Genomic DNA, 22897 nt, shown 5'->3' on the forward strand with positions numbered 1-22897 from the left:
AGTGGAAAATGCGCAGTACAAACTTCAAGAAGCAGATCTTTACACCCAACATGCGAGGAGCTCTCTGGAATAGGTATAGTGCATTGAAACCTGCTCGGATGAGGGTAAATTAAGTGAGCTTTAAAACATTACCACAGGTGCAGTGTTTGCTGATTAGTATTAGCAGTCCACATATTTGTTTTCATGAATCCTTTTTAGTGGCATGAGGCTATACACACTGATATTGTGATACCTACATTCATCCTTGATTTTATCAATGTTCATCACTGAAATCCGCTACATTTCATGACGTGTGATGTGGATAATATGAGTCAGTCATAGAATTTGCTTTCCACGTGCCTTGACTGTGAGAGATGTATAATGGCTGACAAATGACTGTTATTATATTTGTACAATGGGTTCCCTCTGAAGAGGCACTTTCTTACTAGAGACAAGTAGTCTGAAAAGAGGAAGCAAATGTTCTCTCTAAAGGCTACTTGGTCATCTGGATTTGTTTGTTGTGACATGAGTATTTGAAGGATCATCACTCATGTTATTAGACCAATCCATCCTTTTCTTTCTGGCTGGGTTTCTACAATAGTCTACAAAGCTACCCATAAAACACTGCTACCTAAATTCATCCAACACAATTTTTCAATTGTCTTACATATTGAATGTCGCAGTTGATGATCACTGTAATCCAGCCTTTCTCAACCAGTGTTCCGTTTAACCCCAGGGGTCCTCAAGAGGTTGGTAGAGTTTTCATTGAGATCTAAGCTATTTCTACCTCCCAAATATACAAGCACTGACACTGGTGATCTTTTTGGCTATCTGCTAGGTGGGAAATTCATTCTACTGACCAGCAATGAAAGAAACATTTGTCCCACTGACCACCACACTAAAGCTGGCCATAGATGGTTTGAAACTCAGCCGGTTCAGCAGGAACCAGCCAAAATTTGAACCATGTATGCGCAGGCTGAATGTACCCAAGTTGATTGATCAATCAACTTGGGTACAACCAGCCTGTTGGATTTTACATGCAATTATTGCTAGCGGCTGATCACTGTCTTCTCCCAGTGGGGATAGCTTCTTCCCATCAGGAGAACACAGCAGCTCCACAGAAGGGATTCCTCCATCAACACTGGCTGTGTTGATGGGGGAATCGAGTGTCTTCGGCCTGCTTAATGTTCAATGAGCTGTAGATGGCTATAGCAATTCTTAGCAGGGGTTTCCTGAAACCTGACAGTTATTTCATGGGTTCTTCATTGTTAAAAAGGTTAAGAGGATGCTATAGCCAGTATAACTGAGGCATCATTACTCACAAGTGTCAGAAGCCTCAAATGTGTAGACAATTTTTAGGTAAGGGGTTTTGTTGCTCATGCCCCATCTAACCTGGGGCATGAATGGGGTTATACTCTGTGCCAATAACCGCTCTAATTGAATTCTGTTCAAGGTGTTCATAACAGAATTCCTGAAGTGTATCTGAAACTTTTTCAGTTGTGGATAGAGTAGGAAAATCAACCCCTTCAGGTATTTTTTGATTGTGTTTTTGCTGGTTAAATTCACCCTCTCTATTTGTCAACAGAACAGAAATTGAAGAGAAATTCTAAATTGTGAGCCACCACTAAATCGGGAATAGAGGAAAAAAAATCTTCCAGCTAGGATAATTTTTAGGTAGCTGTGTAGTAAAGAAATTCAGTAACTTTTGGGAGATTTCCAATAACTTCCTGATGTACCTATGGGAAAGTAAAGGGAAATCTCCCCAGATGGCAAAAAAAAAAAAAAAAAAACTAAAACAAAACAGACTTTGTGTTAGATCTACTGTGCTGCATGGGCATTGAATGTCTCCATATACATGGTTCTTCGTCTCCTCCCTGAAAAAACTGACTCTAATTGAAGGTTCTTGTAGGCCCCATTCACACTAGCGAATGGGGCCATTTGCGATTAGATGCAGGAGACCCAGCAGGGGTTCCCCGCGATTTAGCTGCAAATGAAAAGCCCCAATGAAAAAATGGGAGGCTGACTGCTCCCGCACCTATTTGTAGCTGCTTGCTCAAGCATCGATTACTTGTGAATGATTGGCCCTGGATGGAAGCTCCATTGAGTTCCACGGGGCTTCCTGCCCGCAGTTTAATCATAGGGAAACCCCCTCTGGATGCCCTGCATCTAATCTCAAACTGTCCCATTCGCAAGTGTGAATGGGGTCTAGATACACGATTACTCACAGTACTTATGCTGTGCTATGGCAAAAGTTGGGTAGGGTGCTTTACATATGACCTCTTTAGTGCACTATTTTTGTGGAAACAGGTAGAGTCTAAGAAAATGATCTACAAACTTTAACATCTGCAATCTTAATTCCTCGTACATGTTCCTGAACTTGGGCGTGTCTTCAGTGCCTCCATGTTTGCAGCATATGATCATTTGGTTAATGAGTCATGAAGATAATAATAGAACAGCATTGAGTAGGCTGATTTCATGTAGTTTTTGTCCAGGCATCAAGTTTTTTTGTATGGATTTGGATCTTGCTACATCAGTTTTTTTCTTTTTGGTTTTTGTTTTTTTTTATGTTGACATCCGCTAGATTCATAATGTTTAACTAGCTGTCTCTGCATTCTTCACATTGTTTAGTCATATGACCTCAATGATAATTTTGTGTTGCGAGAAATTAATTATGTCCTTGCCTTCACAAGTAAGAATAGCTTTACTCCTTCATATAGTAATAGAGAGAGGGAGATTCTGAGAAATACCTGTAAACCGCGTGGTCTTCATCCATCTTTTGATAACCTTTACTTGGTATCTATATTACTGGGCTGTCACATTTTGATTTCACCTGCACTGTTGCTGTATGAGAAATCAGTGATTGTAGGTCCTAATTCCAAGAAAATAAAGTAATGCAAGGGAATCCTCCTACATTGCTATAGAGTAACAATTTGCATATGGGGTCCAGTGGCAAACTCCAAAAGAGATCAAATACAATTTTATAATGTTTGAGGTCAGATACAGACTGTGTGTGGTCATGGTAAATGGAATAGTTGAAGTTGCCTACAGGAAAAAACAATTGAATCTTGGGTCAGAGTACCTGTGATGATTGGGTTGGGCATGGACAAAGGTCTTTGGCAAACATTTCAGAGTGACAAAATCGCAGCTGCGGCATAATATTCTAACCATAAACCTCAGCGGGCGTTTAGATGATCCAACCAACAAATGATGGTTCCACCAAAAGGCGCTCTGAAATCTCGCAATGGCTAAATCGTAACACAAGCGCTAAATCTAGCTTGACCATTTCAGAGAATGATTGGTTATAGATATATGTGCCTACACACAGACTGGAAGATCTTGGTTTGATGTGGCTGAAATCTATTGAATCAGGCAAGGACTGTGCCATGTTTATGGGTAAAAATGTGTATTTATAGCACACTATTGTTAAAGTAGGACTTCATTTATAGATAATCCTTTAGTTCTGCAAGCAGCCTTTCAATTTGACTAAATAAAAAGGAAAAAACGGAATCGTCTACAATGCACATGGTAATCATTTACAGAATGTGATTTTACAGCGTATATATATATATATATATATATATATATATATATATATATATATATATATATATATATATATATATATATATATCCAGTTGCTGTAAATAAACTTGTAGGAATAGTGCTTGCTAGAACATGCTAAGGAAGGGAAATAAAAATGTGTGTGGTATATTGTGACACGCATGATCTATGACGTGGTGAAAATACCATAAGCAAACAGGTGACTTTAAAATGAAGCATTTGATGAATGTGGTATGACTTCCATTACTATGTGGCTCCCGTTGTGACTCCATTGAGTGAGATATGCTGTGCAATTATGGATATAAATATCCCATAGCTTGATTTGCATGTTACATCTTGGATTTTTTCAATCTGACTCATGACTTGAGTCTCTGCATTTCTGGGCAGGTCTTCCTTCCAACCTGCCTCTTTCTGTACTGTGCCCATGCCATTCTGTTTATAAACACAATTCACCATCAATCACACTGCTGACAGCGCACCTTTAATTCTGCTGCTTTGAGACTATTGCAGTAATGATGTTTTCTATTTGGGTATATCCACCTTACCATAAAGACTTAATAACAATCGCGGTCCTAAGGCCGTCCATACACAGTTCGAATGCTGAACCAGCTGAGATTTGAGCCGTTAATAGGCGGGCTGAATGTACCAAGTTGATCGACCAACTTGGGCACAACCAGATTGTCAGATTCTCTTGCAAGATAATAGCAAATCCCCCACCGGGTTTAAGATATAGCGCCCTGTCTGACCTGTAAGAAAATAAAATGTATAAGATAATTCTGTAGCAATACCAAATCCATGCAATTCAGTGAAAGTGTCTCCAAGAAATTTTATGAAATAGTATGAAATCAGACACGTATACATACTTTACATTGGACATTAATCAGCTCAAATTCTGCTATAGCGTTATTTCTTTGAATAATGATATAGCGTCTTCTCCCTGTTATCACGAGCAGTAGCAATAATTACTGTCCGCTCCTGGTGGGGACGGCTTTCTGACCCCAACCCCCCCGCTGGGAGAAGACAATGAGGGATTCCTGCATCAACACTGTCTATGTTGATTGGAGAAGATTTCTTTTCTGCGGCCAGCCATTTACTTTGTGTATGGCTGGCCTAAAACCTATTTCAGGGGAAAATGCAAAACTATCCTTACAGTGGGATTCCCCCTGCACTGCAAAAGTTAGGTGCTTTTTATTGTCTAGGGTAACAGTAAATGCAGTTTTACTTGCCTTACCCCCTTGCTGCCGCAGTTGCCCCCCACTCTGCATTTCCAGTCCCTTGAAGCTGCTTCTCTTTGGTGCTCCGTGGGTAGCAAGCGCTCTTACACCATCATGTAAAATGAAGGATCACCGGTGCTGCACTGTAAGTGAGGATTCTAAGGGCCTGTCCACAACTCAAAAAAGTTATCCCCTGCAGTGAGGTTTTGCAAAGCAAACCGAAAAAAAGAGAATGCAATCCAGTGTTGAGAACAAAAGATTTAGTACTATGCAATGTCTATATGTCTATATGTATATGTATATGTAAATGTAAATGTCAACCTTTTGTAAACGGCAACCAATACCGCATTTATTGCATTTTACACTTAAAGATATGAGGGCAGAACTTCAAAATATGGAACACCTGGCAACTATGCCAGGAAGAGAGCCGAGGCAGATACAGTTAATGAGTCAAGGAAGATTTGGGCATCATGTAGGGGGGCAGGGTAAAAGGAATAAAAACTGGGTGAATTTGGGGGTGAGTTGAAATGGCTGGAGGTGGTTAATATGTAAGCACTGTGATAAGCTCACGGTACAGAAGAGGAGACTGTATAACTGTGTGTAGGAAATTACCATGCGCAGTAAATTAAAGCTGGAGTTCATCTTAATTATGAGTAGCAGTTTAGCCTGTGCAGCCAACCACAGCTCTAGTTTTACTTGTTCAGACTTCCTTTATTTGGTCCTCATTCATTTTTCATCTGTACAAAAAATGTATTCTGGAAGGGGTAATCACATTTTTTTTTTTTTTATTCAATTTTATACACCTTTACATTATTATTACATTGTGTCGATTCCAGTTTTTATAATGTTGGGTCTTATTAATATATTATATTAATATTGCTTCTAGGAAAATACCTGGCAAACTGTGATGAGGAGAAACTAAGCCAGAGACTTCCACATCAAACAGCCTTTCCAACACTGCCTGTGCCTTATCTGAAGCATGGAGTTGAAAGTCTGGGTGGATGGAGTACAGAGAGTCGTATGTGGAGTGACAGAGAAAACATCCTGTCAAGACGTGGTCATTGCACTGGCCCAGGCCATAGGTGAGCGAACATGGTGTTATTGACACCTAGAGACACGGACATAGCTTGGTGTCTTAATGCCCATGTGAACAAGTCTATTACATTACTAGCCACACAGGTTGATTTGAACAGATATATCAACAACCAGAACACATCATAAGGTCACTACATAACTTCTTGAACATCCTTTTTATTTTAAATCCATCTGCAACTACACTAAAGCTGCCATACACTCATATACATACTTCCAAAGGAATTCTTCTATCCATGCTAGATCCACAGCGTGGATGGACGATTGTCCCACCGTAAACTATTGTATTCTGACAGCTGGAATTACCAACTGTCAGAATACCCAAACAGTGCCTACATTTAGTTGGGTGCAGGTGTGTTTGGTTGAAAATTTTCCGCCTGGCTCCTTTTAACAAAAGTTGATTAAAAAAAAAAAAATCAACTTTTGTTGATCTGTGTGTTGCTAACCACTGCCCACAGAATGAGTTTTGACCGAATTAGGAGGAATCTGCTTAAGCCAATGCACCGTTTAAAATTCAATGTTCTTATGTAAAGTAGTATTCAATGAAATAACGCTATAGCAGAATTTTAGCCACTCTCACTGAATTGCATGATTTGGTATTACTACAGAATTGCCTTATATATTTCTTTTCTTACAGGTCAGACAGGGCGCTATGTCTTAATCCAGACACTACGGGACAAGGAGAGACAACTTCTGCCCCATGAGAGACCTTTGGAATTCTTGTCCAAGAGTGGACAATACGCCAATGATGTCCATTTCATATTGAAACGCACAGGGCCCAGCTTAGCTGAACGCCCATCCTCAGACAGTGGTCCACTTCCTCCAGAGAGAACTTTTGCAAGGTCCAGCTTGCCTCTTAATCCTAAAGTACACAGTACGGAGGTCACAAGGTCGAAGGAACCAAAAAAATCATTGACTTTTAATTTAGGACCTATGAGTTCAAGTGACCTTTTGCTAAAACACAGGCAGAAGCAACAAAATGGTACAGTAGCAAAAGACAGTTCCCCTAGGCAAACAAGCAAGGATGATATATTTAAACTGGTGTTACAACAACAAGAACAGTTGAAGGCATTTGAAATGCAAAACGTCGCTTTAGGCAAGGACCTCCAGACATGGGAACGAGGCAGGGTTGGTGGACCCCATGAGGAGGATGAGGACGAAGTGGCTTTCTTGGAGAGACTTATTCGCAGAAATGAATCAGAACTTGGAGAGGAAATGTTTTGGATGGATGAACTGGAGAGAGAAAGAGCTGATGAGCATAAAAGGCAGGAGAAAATGAAAAACTTAAGAACCACGATGGAAGATTACACCTTGAAAATCAAAGAGTTGAGTGAAAGGACTGAGGCTTTAGAGAAGGAAATCCAGAAAGAGGCCTCAAAAAGACTTTCTGGGCAACCCAGCCCAGCTGAAATTGAGGAAATGGTGACTAAAATGAAAAAGGAAATGGAAACAAAGATTGATCAGAGCCAACAATTGGAGACTAATTTGTCCAATGTGGGAAGGGCCTGCGAGGAAGCCAAAAGAATCCTTGAGGTAGGCTCGCTCACCTGTAGAACAAGGCTTGGATTATGTATGTAAAGACAAGAGTCTGTTTAATCCAAAGCTGCTGCTTTAAGCTTTTTCTAATAGACACCGGCGGACCTTTCAAGTCTTATGTCTCAGGTTTGTCGTAGAGTGGCTCTTTTTCAAAGTATGAAACCATACAGTATTAAGTAAGACTGGATCCTTGTAACAAATGAATATGTAAAATGGAATGCACCTTTCTATCCAGCCTAATGTTCTGCTCAATACTGTTTTAATCTGTCAGTTCAAGGTCAACAAGAAGTACTCCTTGCTGTGCTGATAATTTTAAGGGTGCATACCACTGGACTTATTTTGTAGAGCAAGGCAATATTTCTAGAAGTGCCACCAGTTTACAATAAACTACATACATAACTAGCGCTGAATAGCATGAGTGCATTGGTTGCAGTAGTTCTAGAAGGCTCATACTGTGATTCAGCAACCAATATAATAGATCGGCCAAAACTTTTATTTTGCACAAGTCTCAACAGCATATTTAGTGTCCCATGTTTTTTAGTATAGTGCTTAAAACAGACCTTGCACTAAAAATGCACCTAGGTGAGGGTGACCTCATGCTCCTTTCAGTGAGATCCCAGTGAATGCACTATGCTAGAGCTTGACATAATGCCCTGCAGTATGGGGATAGGCAAGTATAGTTTATTACTTTTATTTTTTAAATTTAAAGCCGTGTTTTAGCATGGGAGAGGGAAAAGTAAAAAAAGGGTATCTTGCCTGTCGTGCAAGGTCCGCTTTAAAACAATCCAAGGCCATGTATGAAGCAAGACAGGACTGGCAGAAAAATCAATATTGAGTTTAATGTTCAACACATTACACAGATCCGACTCCATAAAAACCGTTTAACACTCAAAATGAAAGTCAGTATTATCGCTTACACAAAATATATCTGCTGCATAATGTACAATAAAAACAGGTGGAACAATAACACCAAGAAATATGCCTTCATTTAGCTGTTCCAGTATACACTCTGGTGTGACTTGGAATTTTCTTCTGTACACAGATCAGAATCAATTCAAAATCACCTTGGTTTACCTTATCAGTTTAAACATTTTGTTATGTTTTCTATTCTGTTTTTCTATTGTGAATAAAATATGGGTTTATGAGATTTGCAAATCCATTGCATTCTGTTTTTATGTAGATGTAGTACTACCACCGCAGAAGCTGCTGATGATGCTGGGTCTTCTACTTGTTCTGTGGCCCCAGCTGGAGCCTCCTGGCACCCCATAGTACCTCGGCTGGAAATTCCCAGCCGTCACACAGGAATAGCACACACAGGTTGTTGTAAAAAAAAAAGTTTGTACTGGCAAACCAAAGTAGACAAGCAACACAGTAAATCAGTAGTTAACCTTTTAACACATAAGAAACCAGTGTGGTACTATGCAGTCATCCCAGGTACCTCTATGATTAAACTCCATATGTACTGTAGTACTAAGCAAAAACCATAGCCCTCCAATGGAGAAATTATGCCTCAAGTGACCGAAATGGGCTAACAATAAATGCAACAGACGAATTCACTTGAGGACTCTCGGACTAACGGGACTAGATTTAGGCTTAAGAGTTTGACACACTACCCTCAACCCAACTCTGCCACCAGGTAGGCCACAATATCTGGACAGTTCTGGATGTTGGCTTCTGCTAGCTTAGGTGGGGCCCTTTAACATTGGCTTGCATAAACTGTGGTGTTTTGTGGGATGGAAAGTTTAAGGACATGTAGAGAACAGGTTACCTTCAGCCAGTGGGTAGCAGCAGGAAAATGTAGGTACGTGCAAGGAGTTGGGAATGCACTTTGAACAGGGAATTTGGAGGGGTTAAGTTTAGATTTCTGTGAAGCACTTGCAGTATAAAAAGGGGCACAAACGGAGTCGGCAGTCTGGGATGATAGTAACTATGGAAGTTGTCTGACCTTTGGGGGTTCTATGCTTCCAGTGGGAAGGGGCAGCAATATAGTACTTTTGCTTCCTCTTGGCAGAACCAGACGAACGTAGGGAGAAGATATCCCCTGGGTCTGATTTGCAAAAGGGAGTCACTTGTTAGTTAAAGCTGTTTAGGTCCAAGACCCTCTCACCCTATCCTGTTTTTGCAGTCTCTGGATGCTGGAATGGTGGAGGGCCCCCTTCCTTAGCAATGCAGCAGAAGCGGTTCGGACAGGTGCAACTTCTGGCAGTTCTGGATAATGATAGCCCCACCTCAGATTTTCTCAGTAGCCCGGCAGGCAGCTTGACAGCCTGTTCTTCGAACTCTGGTTTGGCCCTGTTGAATGCAGTCCAGCCCGGCCTGCTCTAACTCAACACAGCACAGCTCTCCCTTCCACCTCTCCAGTTGGCTTCTTCCCAGGCTTTTGTTTTATCTCTCCCCGTCCCTCCCCTTTTTGCTGGTAATTATGGGCCCTGTAGCTGGGACCCCAGTTTAACTGTACCTGATCCTTTTTCGAGACTACATTTCCCAGATTAATCTGGATGAATTTTATTAGAGTTATGACCAAGAAAAACTGTGACTACTGCCATCTTGTTGGCAGTGTTTGCATTCCCAGTAACAATGTCCAGTGTTACACAGATTTTACACAGGGGCCCAACTTTTTTGGATTTGGAGTTGTATTTATATGAGGAGGAGTACTGTGGAAACACCACCATCTTCTGATTGCCCAGTCCCCACTGCCAATTAAAGGTCCCATGAGTTTACAGTACACGTTTCAGACTCTTGGTAGTAGCCTACAGAAAAATAAAGGTTTTCAATAGGTAAATATCCATATATTTTCCATAAATATCCACAGCCACTGACTGCATTACCTACACAATAAACTGAACCATAGATTTGCATTTTTGGCTGAATTCATGCATAGTGTGGTGGCAGGCATTTTACTGCAATGTAAAGCGCCTGTTACTGCAAGGACACACAGAAAGCAACTATTTTCTATGTGCCCCATTCACACTGCAATATAGAGCTGCACTAAAATGGAGACGTGCTCCATTTTATCGCAGTGCATTGTACAGAATCGCATGACACTGTACAGCGACATGAATGAAGTGTACATGAATGAAGCTTTGTACAACAAAAAAAAAATAAAAAATGAATGAATCATGTACCACACTGCCCCCAATGCAGTAGGGAATGGACCGCTGCCGGAGAGGTAAAGTGATCCAGCAGCTGTCTGTTGTGAGCCGGTCCTTAAAGTGTGTTTAAGTGTGTTTGTGTGTGTGTGTTACTGATCAGCCATAATATTATGACCACTGACCTGTAAAGTAAATAACGTTGATTATCTCATTACAATAGCATCTGAAAATGGATGGAATATATTAGGCAGCAAGTGAACATGCTGTCCCTGAAGACTATGGGGGTTATTTACTAAAGGCAAATCCACTGTGCACTTCCAAGGGCACTTGGAAGTGCAGTCACTGTAGATCTAAGGGGGGCATGCAAGGAAAATTAGCATTTTTGCTTGCACATGATTGGATGATAAAATCAGCAGAGATTCCCCTCATTTCAGATCTTCCCCTCAGATCTACAGCAACTGCACTTCCAAGTGGTGCAGAGTGCATGTGCCTTTAGTAAATCAACCGCCATGTGTTGAAAGCAGAAAAATGGGCAAGTGTAAGGGTTTGAGACTTTAACAAGGACCAAATTATAATGGCTAGACAATTAGGTCAGAGCAACTCTAAAACTGCAGCTCTTGTGGTATGTTCCTGGACTGCAGTGGTCAGGACCTGCCAAAAGTGATCCAAGGAAGGAAAACCAGAGAACAGACGACAGGGTCATGGACAACCAAGGCTCTTGCTGATGCACATGGGGAGCGAAGACTGGTCCATGTAGTCCGATACAATAGAAGAGCTACTGTAGCTCAGATTGCTGAAAAGGTTATTGCTGGTTCCAATAGAAAGGTGTCAGAACACACAGTGCTTCACAATTTTTTGCATATGGAGCTGCTTGGCTGCAGACTGGTCAGGGTGAACTGTGTCCATAGCCAAAAGTGCCTACAATGGGCATGCGTGCATCAGAACTGAACCACGGAGCAATGGAAGAAGGTGGTCTAGTCTGATGAATACAGGAATGGTTTAAGGAACATGACAAGTAGTTTGGGGTGTTAACTTGGTCTCCAAATTCTCCAGAATCCAACTGAGCATCTGTGGGATGTGCTGGAAACTAAGATGATCCATGGAGACCCCGCCTTTCAACTTACAGGACTTATAGGCTCTACTACTGATGGCTTGATGCCGGATACCACAGTATATCTTCAGAGGTCTAGAGGAGTCTGTGGCTCAACTGGTTATGGTGGGTGGCCATCATGTTATGGCTGATCTCTGTGTGTGTGTGTGTGTGTGTGTGTGTGTGTGTGTGTGTGTGTGTATATATTAAATAATAATCAGCCATGCCTTGTTAGGGCCATAAAAGTCAGTATGTTGACATAGTTGATATTTTAGCTGTACAACATGACGCAAAAACATACTGCTTCCCTTTGAAAAGGATTTAGATGTATCCTTTACTGATGATTACCCTTTTTTTTTTTTTTTTTTTGTTTTCTTTTTTGGAGGGAGGGTGATCTATTTATTTATTCAGCTAGAGAACCTGGAGCTTTTTCCACTCTTGCTTGTTGAATAATACTATACTATACTTTTAAATTTTCGTGAAGAAGTAAATTAGACAATGGTGGTCAGTCAGTCACTGTACATGTACCTGGAAAATTCCCCTGCAGTGAATGTTTGGTGAATGTCAGAGTCACTGCTTTATTCTGCTTTATAAATACGCTCCATGCGTAAAATTTTATATATAAGCTGATTTTTATTTATTTTATTTTTTTGGTCTCCTGATTTCCCACAACCCAGCATGACCACTTGTCCCTCAAACCTTTTTTTTGCGAACTCTGATAATCATGCAATACAATGCTCAACAATTACACTACTACAACTAATTTTTAACAAACTAACCCTTTACATTAAATAAAATGTGCTGGCTTTATAATACTAAAAACAAATAAACCAGCTATTTGCACTCCTCCATACAATGTAAAATTTAAATGGTACTTCCATTTTATACATTCATGGCTCACTAGTGCCATCTAGTGGAATATTTATAAACTACAAAAGATATATACTTCGATATATTTTGCTGTCTCAAGACTTTTTCATAATGTCCTCTGTTGCCATACTACATACACACTGGGGTTGATTTACTAAAACTGGAGAGTGCAAAATGGGGTGCAGCTGTGCATGGTAGCCAATCGGCTTCTAAGTTCAGCTTGTCCAATTAAGCCTTGACAACGAAGCTTGGAAGCTGATTGGTTTCTATTAAGGATGAGCTCCGGCCTGTATGCACACCCCACGTGCAGAGCCCTCCAGGAAGTCGGCACTGTGCTGGGCTAATCACAGGCAGTGAGACCTTCCCGATCTCTGCAGCCGCGCCTCGGGACAATGTTTCACTGCCTGTAATCAGCGCAGTGCCGACTTCATGGCGGGCTCTGCACATGGGGTGTGCGAACACGCTGGAGCTCATCCTTAGTTTCATTGCAGAGCTACACCAGATTTTTGCACTCTCCAGTTTTATTAAATCGGCCCCACTGTCTTCTGTATTTGGTTTCTTCATTTTTCTGCCATATTTGATTACTTTTTGTATAGTAGTATCTGATAAAGGGTTTTAATGCCTAAAATGGACTTAAAACTGTCATGATAATGATTTGCTATACAAACAATATTTTCAACAACAAGAGCTGGGAATAACGGTCACATACCTACAAATAAAATGTGTTATAGGGAGCAAAGCATGCATTAAAGCTTGATGAATTGAACCTAACAGTTTGCATGAATTCAAGTTTGAATTTTAGTTGAACTGTAGTTTCTGCTTTTTGGATTGCAACATTGTGTGTGTGTGTGTGTATAAAATTTTATTGGCTTCGGCCTATCATGGTTTGTCACTAAAACATCTTAAATCCTGATTTTGGTCATTTTTGGGCTTGCCTGTATGATGCATAAAGTAAGTGGGGCATCCCAGCATCACCTACTGGTAGGATCCAAGATGGCAACAAAAGGAAAGGGGTGGATTACAGAAATATATGTCGTTCGTACTGAACGATTAGACTGGGCTCTCTGTGTTCATCTCAAGACTTAAAGTATATGTAAACCCCTACCTTGTAAAACAACCCATTCAGTTTAAAATAGGAATGAAAAACATTTGTGTGTGTGTATAATATAAAAAAAATGTATACATACTTTTTTTTTTTTTCTTTCTTTCTTTTTTAAGAAAGTGATCACATAACCTATGTTCTCAGCTGCATAAGGGGTTTAGAAAGCTGAGGGTAGAGAAACAGCAGTATATTGATCTTGCCAGTGAATGGCTGTGCAAAAAGGGGGGGGGGTGTCAGCACAAGTCTGATCTTTGGAGGACAGGCACTCTGGAAGCACCAACAGAAAACTGACCTTGTTGGGATGGATGTGCTCTCATGCCTAACATGGTCAAATTGAAATAGGAGAGCAGGAAGATTAGCAGGATCACCAGGTATTTCACACAAATTGAGCAATATAAGGAGAACCGTATACTTTTTAACACAATTTTATGGTACAACAGGTACATATCAGGAATTGGAACTGTTGGGGGGTAAAATATTCTTTAATTTTCTATTTTAGCTGAAGTATACATTATCTGAAACAAAGTTCAAAAAGAATTGGCAAACTCTTAACGTGGGATTTTCAGGAAGGCTCAAAATTTTGGAAATATAAGTGGGACCCCTTTGTGTAATAAGAGAGGGCCCCTGTCTCCTGCAGCTTGTACAGGGTAGAGAACTGCAGTTACAGATTAAATCTACTGTAAAAAAAAATGGTTTTCTTTCTAAACTGTTTTGTATAGGCAAATCTTCTTCCCTTTTTTTTATTTATTTATTTATTTTAAGCTTTGGATACAGTATGGAAGGGTTAAATTCCCTTCTATTTTTTATCCTCTGGTATCTGAATACCATTGTGTAAATTGGCTACTATGCACAGCTGTACCAGATTCTGTGTGCACCAATTTTAGTAAATCTCCCTCTGTGTCTGGATGTAAAGAACATGCTTGACAATCCCACAGACTCTCTTCATGGCTTTCATTAGTTCTGCATTTAAGTGCACAATTAAAGTAATGATCTTAATAATATAATTATGCACTTCAGTGAGAAAGTATTGAATTCTCTCCACAGGTCAAAACCCAGGAACTCGAGGAGCTCAACAAGGACCTCAGACAGTGTAACCTTCAGCAATTCATTCAGCAGACAGGATCCATCGTCACCAATGGGCAGCTACGGCCAAATGAAGATGCCCTAAATGAACAAAGCATCTCACTATGGGAAATACAGCATAGAAGTTTAGGTATGAATGCTGGTCTTGTTCTACCTAACCCTTCTTTTTTTTTTTTTTTTTTTTTTTAACGCTTGATATCTTGTCCATAGAGTAAACCTGGTGCAGAATTGTTCACAAGGTCGTTGCAAATGACAAGGGGGGCACTCTTTGCAGTTGAAGAAAAAAGTTTGACCTCTATATGTGGAAAGGTGGCTTTAGAATGAGAGCTGTGGAATAGACTGTCAGCACAAGGTCACTTTTGTATATACAAGCATTAAAGGGGCAATATTCTTACCTTTTCTGGTTGAAGTCCTGCTTCCCGTGCCACCTGCAGTGGTTCCTCCCACCAGTTTTTAGATCATGTAGTGACTTAAGAGCTGCAAAAAGATATCCTTGTGGTTGGTGGAGGCAGGTATTGAATACTTCCAGAAAGTGTGGAGTACTTCTAGTGTCCAGGAAGCCGTTATTAACAAATGGATTGCCTGAAAGTTAAGTATATTGCCTCTTTCATTACAGCTATGCTTGTATATACAAAGTCACCCTATGCTGGCAGGGTCACCCAACAGCCACCAGTTCTAGACATCTCTGTTGGTGCACAAAATATACCTGGCTAATAATATTTATAAGAAATAACACCATAGGTGATTGATCTAGGTGTATTCAATTGCCTTATGGAAATCGGAAAGGTGTGTTTTTTTTTTTTTTTGTTTTTGTTTTTTTTGTTTTGTCTTTTTGGGTTTTTTTTGTTTTTTTTGTTTTTTTTTTTTTAACCTTTTTTTGGAGCAAAATAAATCATGCTTTATAAATATATGTCCATCATTGTGATTCTCTTCTTTGACAGTCCAGTCACATGTTTGGGATGGGAAAGAGACCTGTAAGTAAAAAATGGAACATCAGCAGAAAAGCTCAGGTCCCCTCCCCTGTGCTATGGGGTATAGCTAAATACATCTTAGATCTGGATGGACAAAAATACAAGTCCTTTTGGCAGCTAAATGTGTTTTCATCTGTGTATTTAGCTGTTTGCCTGGAGTTTAGCTTTAGGCCCCTTTCACACTGGGGCGGTTTGCAGGCGTTATTGCGCTAAAAATACCACCTGCAAACCGCCCCAGCCCGAGGGCTTTCACACTGAAGCGATGCACTGACAGGAGAAGAAAAAATCTCCTGCAAGCCGCATCTTTGGAGCGGTGTATTCACCGCTCCTAAACCGCTCCTGCCCATTGAAATCAATGGGACAGCGTGGCTATACCGCGGCAATACCGCGGCTATAGCCGCACTATACGAGTGGTTTTAACCCTTTGTCGGCCGCCAGCGGGGGGGGGGGTAAAACCGCACCGCTAGTGGCCGAATACCGCGGTAAAACAGCGCTAAAAATAGCGCTGTTTTACCACCGACGCCCCCTACCGCCCCAGTGTGAAAGCAGCCTTACTCTTCTGGGAAAAGGGGGAAATAATCCTAATTTAAGGGTAAAATCCAGCACTTGAGAACATAAAGGCAGAGCAGCCAAATCGGTAGATGGGTTTTATCAATTATTTAAATTTTATTATGTTTTTTATGATGCTGAGTGTAACTATATTGGGGTGGTTCTGAAGGACCATAACTTTTTATAATTGAATTGTAAAATAAAAATTCGCTCTCTTATTGAATTGTTGCCTCACCTTCAGTACAAAGCCTTTTAAAGTCCTTATTTTGGAAATGGCTTTTTATAATTTTTCTTTCCAAAGTATATTTTTGGGATGTGGCATTGTACGTTTGTTCTCCAAGATATAGTAAAATACTTTTCTTTCTACTATACAGCCTTGTGATCAATGTTTGAGGCTATGGTGAAATGTATTGGTACTTAAAGTGGTTGTAAAGGTAAACAAAAATTACAGCCAGCCCCTCTGTTCTATTAATCTACCCTACATAGTGTAAGACCCTTTTCAAACTGAGCCATCCCGGGCGTCAGCAGTAAAATGGTGCTATTTTTAGCAGCGCTATTCGGACGCTAGTGGGCGGTTTAACCCCCACTAGTGGCCCAAAAAAGAGTTAAAGCCGCCCGCAAAACGCCGCTACAGCAGCGCTTTGCCGGCAGTATGGCGGCGCTGCCCCATTGTTTTAAATGGGCAGGAGCGGTGGAGGAGCAGTGTATTCACCGCTCCTACACCACTGCAAAGAAGCTGCTGGCAGGATTTTTTGTGATGCCCTGCCAGCGCAGCGCCCCAGTGTGAAAGCACTCGGGCTTTCACACTGGGTTTGCAGCTGAGGCTTTGTTCGGGCGGTATGCAGGTGCTATTTTTAGCGATGTGGCGCCTGAAAAACGCCTCCAGTGTGAAAGTGGTCTAAGTGTGTGTATAACATGGTGCCTGTAAATGCCTTTTATCTTCCATCTTTTCTGGCCGGTCATGTGACCTCCGGCCACTCTATTCCTCTGATCTACAGGCTACAGCAGGAGCTGAGAACCCCCTCTGTCAGCTGGGGAGGTCACATGACTGCTGTGCTGGCTGCTCAGCCCCTCCCACTGTAGCCCTTAGATGGGGGAGGAGAGCAGCCGATGGTCATGTGACCGGCCAGAATAATTAGAAGATAAGGTATTTACAGGCATTGTTTAAAAAAAAAAAAAAAAATTTACAGTGTAGGGTAGATTAATAGAACAGAGGGGCTGGCAGTAATATGTCTTTACTTTTACTGCCAGCTATTAATAGTGCCAGGAGGGGGGGCAGAGAGGGGGAGACACACACACACACACACACACACACACACGAACTGATGGGCAGGGAGGGAGGGGGAGAGAGGAGAGCAGCGGATGATGGTGGCACATAAACTGACCACTGTAATCAGGGCTCAGAAGCCATGCTTACTGTGGTCAGCACACAGAGGGGGACACAGAAATAGGCAGGATAAACCAGGTTTTTTACAGCTTAGAAATGGGCAAATAGGACCGCACAAGCACTGTACTGTTTAATCTGCTATTAGGGAACAGGAGCTCTTTCTCTTCCTTCCTTTTTTTTATGGTTACAACCACTTTAAAGTAGGGATGGCTGAGGCTCACACCAACCAACAACTACTATCAGAATTGCAAGTTAGAGCCTTTAAAGGGCATCTGTAATAAACAAGTTACCTTTGTTAGAGGATCATCCTTTGACTCCCCAAGTATGCAGTGGATTCAAGGCAGTGCAGCTGAACCACATGGGAGCAGAGTAGGATCATTATCACTTTGCAACCTCTGACCTAGAGTAATAGTTGGAACATATGTCACAATTATGGGGACAGGGGGCTACGGATGGTAAATGGGATCGCAGGGGTGCTTTATGAAAGTACGGGCTCTTTACCACATATACTCTTAAGTCATACAATCCAATTATTTTGGCCTTAGAGCACCTCTGAAAGCGACTGGTTGAAGATTTCTATGAAGTTAATCGTATAAGACTTATTTCTTTTACACAGAAAACAGCATGATGCAGTCTTTTAAATCAGACATGATTATCATCATTGCCTGGCTCATACACTTCAGTGAAGGAGGTTATTTAAGGATACATTATACAACATAACTAAATTTACTGTATTATATTAGAGTGCTCTATTCAGTCAGGGTCTTATTTGTGTAAGAGCTGGTTCACATCAGTGCGGTTCTTTGCATTGTAGGTGCATTACCATTGAACTCTATAGAACAGTGATGGCAAACCTTAGCACCCCAGATGTTTTGGAACTACATTTCCATAGTACATAGTAGGTGAGGTCCATCAAGTCCAACCTATGTGTGTGATTATGTCAGTATTACATTGTATATCCCTGTATGCTGTGGTTGTTCAGGTGCTTATCTAATAGTTTTGTGAAACCTATCAATGCCCCCCCCCCCCGCTAAGATCACGGCCTGTGGAAGGGAATTCCACATCCTTGCCACTCTTACAGAAAAGAACCCTCTACGAAGTTGAAGGTTAAGCCTGTTTTCTTCTAATTTTAAGGAGTGGCCACACGTCTTTTTAAACCAATTTAGCCCCGGAAGATTTGGCTGCTCAATGACCAGGCTATTTTTTGCGATTCTGCGCTGCGTCGCTTTAAATGACAATTGCGCGGTCTTGCGACGCTGTACCCAAATAAAATATGTCCTTTTTTCCCACAAATAGAGCTTTCTTTTGGTGGTATTTGATCATCTCTGCGGTTTTTATTGTTTGCGCTATAAACAAAAAAAGCGACAATTTTGAAAAAACACAATATTTTGTACTTTTTTGCTATAACGAATATCCCCAATTTTTTTTAAAAAAGCTAATTTTTACCTCAGTTTAGGCCGATATGTATTCTTCTACATATTTTTGGAAATAAAATTAGCAATAAGCGTATATTGATTGGTTTGCGCAAAAGTTATAGCGTCTACAAAATAGGGGATAGATTTATGGTGGCGATCTGCGATTTTTATCGGGACTGCGACATTATGACGAACACATCGGACACATTTTTAAAACCATTGACAATTGTACAGCGATCATTGCTATAAAAATGCACTGATTACTGTCTAAATGTTACTGACAGGGAAGGGGTTAACACTAGGGGGTGATCAAGGGGGTTAACTGTGTTCCCTGACTGTGTATTCTAACTGGGGGGGGGGGGGGGACTGACTATAGAAGATGACAGATCATGGTTCCTAGCTATAAGGAACTCACGATCTGCATCTCCTCTCCTCCCAGAACAGGGATTTGTGTGTTTACACACACACACGCCCCTGTTCTGCCTCTCATGCTTGCGATCATTAGCAGCTGGCTGTCATCGTGACTGCCGGGCACAAGCGTCGGCAACCCCGCAATGCAGCGCCTGCTATCCTGCTTAAAGGAGATGACGTACAGCTACGACGGTTCGCGGGATCGTGCCGACCTGCCGCAGTATGACAGCGGCTGGTCGGCAAGTGGTTAAACTCCCTTCTGCAAAAAAGTTTTATTCCTATTGTGGGGTCACCAGTATGGTATTTATAAATTGAAATCATATCCCTCTCAAGCGTCTCTTCTCCCCTCTCAAGCGTCTCTTCAGAGAGAATAAGTTCAGTGCTCGCAACCTTTCCTCATAACTAATGTCCTCCAGACCCTTTATTAGCTTTGTTGCCCTTCTCTGTACTTGCTCCATTTCCAGTACATCCTTCCTGAGGACTGGTGCGCAGAACTGGATAGCATACTCCAGGTGAGGCCGGACCAGAGTCTTGTAGAGCGGGAGAATTATTTTATCTCTGGAGTTGATCCCCTTTTTAATGCATGCCAATATTCTGTTTGCTTTGTTAGCAGCAGCTTGGCATTGCATGCCATTGCTGAGCCTATCATCTACTAGGACCCCAGGTCATTTTCCATCCTAGATTCCCCAGAGGTTCTCCCCCCAGTGTATAGATTGCATTCATATTTTTGCCACCCAAATGCATTATTTTACATTTTTCTACATTAAACCTCATTTGCCATTGTGTAGCTGTGCATCATGGGAAATGTAGTTCCAAAACATCTGGGGTGCCAAGGTTTGCCATCACTGCTATAGAACATGCCTATCGATGAAAGCCAATCAAAGATGCAGCATGCAGAACTTTTTTTTTTTTTAATGCACCGCACCTAAAACAAACCTAAAAAACACAAATGTGATTGCGACCTAAAGATATACAATTACATCAATGACATTCAAGCCCAAATGGAGCCAAACTTTTTCATTTTGTTTTAGATAGAGTTGGAGAATCCTTGTCTCTCCAATGGTAAAAATGAAAGTAAGGCAATCTCTTTTGTGGTATAGTGGGGAAGGATTAGAGCCTGCCAGGTTTTTAATGCCATCTGTGAGGTTTTGCTGCCTGGCCCTCAGCCCTCAGGACAAGAACTGTGGAAAAATCTTCTTACCAGAAATGCAGACTGCAGTAAAATCTGGTCAATTCCCATTAACCGAAAACTAAAGCAAATGTTGGCTTTAGTTGGGTTTAAAGTGTTTTAATAGTTAAACCCTTTTTGAAACTTTGGATAGAGTCAGAAAGGGGTTTAAGTTCCTTTCAATTTATGTTTTTCTCTGTATTCAGTTGGGAAGATTTCCTGTAATTTCCTCCCATGGAGACACTATCGGCAATGTGAGGAAATCCACATCTTAGATGTCACAGGAAAAGGTGTCCCTTTTGGAAGATGTGCCCTCATCTTTTTTGTTTTTGTGATTAACTGTCCAATTTATGATTACCTATAACTGTTTGTCCCAGTGGTCACCAGGGACATAGACAACAATAAAAACCTGACAGGGGTTCAAACGCCTCCATACTGTGTACAAAACTAAAAAAAAAAAAAAAAAAAAAAAAATGTTTTGGCTATATGTATACTTTTTACCTTTCCAAGTTAAAAATTGTTTACCTAATATAAACTGACATTTATTCAAATAAACTGTTGATATAATAGGATACATACTATGCATCACTATAGACAAAAATGCACAACAAAATGTGCTGAACAATTCTGCCAGTTCAGATATCTAGAAGCTGCCTGGTTTTTCCCAGTTCTCCAGATCTAATAAGGCTGTATAGACCATAGTGATATTCTGATTAAGAATTATTCTTTTTTTAACAGGGCCCACTGAATCTTTAACACGACTCCCCGGCAATCATCTGATGGGTCATCCTCGGAATTTACAGAACTCCCTGCTCTCTGGTCGGAACCCTGAGGGTGTGTATGTGTGACTCCTCGCTCTGCGCACTCTGCTTCTTGCTCTCCTGGTGGTGGGTGCTTTATGCATGTATAATCAGATTGCTTTCTTGTCTGAAGACTCATGATGAAACAAATGCGTATTGCTGGGCCTGCATAGAGGGAGTGCAGCATTGCTTCTTGTGAGAACATAAAAATGAGGAACCTGGATCCTCTGTATTGTATAAAGGCTTAAAAAAAAACAACCCTACCTTGTTTACATATTTGACTGCTAGCACATGTACCTTCCAATGTGTGCGCCATCCTTGGGACATTGTTGCCCAGAAAATCAAATCCTTGTCATATATTGTATAGGCCATACCTGCAATTTATTATTATTCTACAGGATTTACATAGCGCCAACAGCAGTGGCGCCGCAGAGTTAAGCTGCCGCCCGAGTAAATGCGAGTGATCTGACTGGGGGGAGGGGGGTGATGCGGCTGATCCGACCAACCGGGGAAGGGGTGGCGGGCCTGGACCAGTAGCACCAGTTGCCCCTGGCCAACAGTTTGTGCAGCAGCAGCCTTTTACAACATGAGGACAGACAGTACAGTTGCATTTAAATTCAATACATTAGAGATTATAATCTATTTATTTTACCATTTCACCCTGGACATGACATGTATTTCAAGCAGGTGGAAACTATATATATTTATATACAGATTCCCTTCCTAAAGCAGAATTAAATGTGGTCGTAAAAAATGGCCACCGGAGCTTTATGCCATAATGTACTGGTATGCACCTCATATTAGCACATTATTGCCAGACTTGCCATGCCAAGCAATCCCCTCCAGCGATGCAATGCTGGCGCTGTCAGCTGTCACAGGCGCTTTCACCTTCTCCTGTACCTCCTTCAGGGTTCAGACTCTTTGGCCGTTTGATTGGCCAGGCTGTGATGACGCCATGTCCATGCATGCACACATAATTTGCATTATCACTGCAGCATCACCACAGAATGGTGCCGTAAATCTATTCTGAGCTGTGCATGCACAGCTCAGTGTACATTAATGCAGACAGGCAGGAAGAAGCAGTTATGACAGAAGAAGATAATGGGGTCTCTTCTGTTAAAAAAAAAACCTACCTGTCAACGTTATTATTATTATTTTTTTTTTTTTAAGTTTTTTAAATTTTAAACCCACCTTAAAGGAAACTTCTACATATAGGATATGTAGACTGTCAATGTTGTTGCTGATCTCCCCTTCTAAAAGTACCATTTGCCTGGCTGTCATGCTGATCTAATGACTTTACTTTCTGACTAATTGACCTGGAGCAAGTATGCAGAACAGGAGTGCTGACTTTCTAATCTCCATGATTGTCAGGAACTAAGAGTATCAAAGCCAGCGACGGCCAGACGTCTAGTATTTTTAGAAAGAACTCTGCTGTCTGCATTTGTATTTCTATAAGGGTTTCATTCTATATTTCAAATATGTGGTGAGCTGGCTTCAATCCTAGACCCATTCCCACTACAGAAACATGAAGCATGCCAGACTAGTGCACAGTATAATATGGGATTGTCTTTAAATGA

General features: G+C 41.2%; 1 protein-coding gene across 3 annotated transcripts in view; it reads left to right on the forward strand.

The window, feature by feature from the left end:
• Nucleotides 1-22897, forward strand: part of RASSF7 (Ras association domain family member 7) — a 100894-nt gene that overhangs the window by 72580 nt on the left and 5417 nt on the right. For 2 of the 3 annotated variants that reach the window (XM_073604909.1, XM_073604908.1), the window contains exons 2-5: nt 5641-5836; nt 6484-7379; nt 14581-14749; nt 21259-21354. In XM_073604909.1, coding sequence (XP_073461010.1) covers nt 5734-5836; nt 6484-7379; nt 14581-14749; nt 21259-21354 — 1264 coding nt within the window. In that variant the 5' untranslated portion in view covers nt 5641-5733. Of the gene's footprint in view, nt 1-5640; nt 5837-6483; nt 7380-14580; nt 14750-21258; nt 21408-22897 lie in introns of all 3 variants that reach the window. The other variant, XM_073604910.1, reaches the window with a different exon arrangement.

The sequence above is a fragment of the Aquarana catesbeiana genome, linkage group LG11 (assembly GCF_042186555.1).
Source record: "Aquarana catesbeiana isolate 2022-GZ linkage group LG11, ASM4218655v1, whole genome shotgun sequence".
In the NCBI taxonomy this organism is placed as follows: domain Eukaryota; kingdom Metazoa; phylum Chordata; class Amphibia; order Anura; family Ranidae; genus Aquarana; species Aquarana catesbeiana.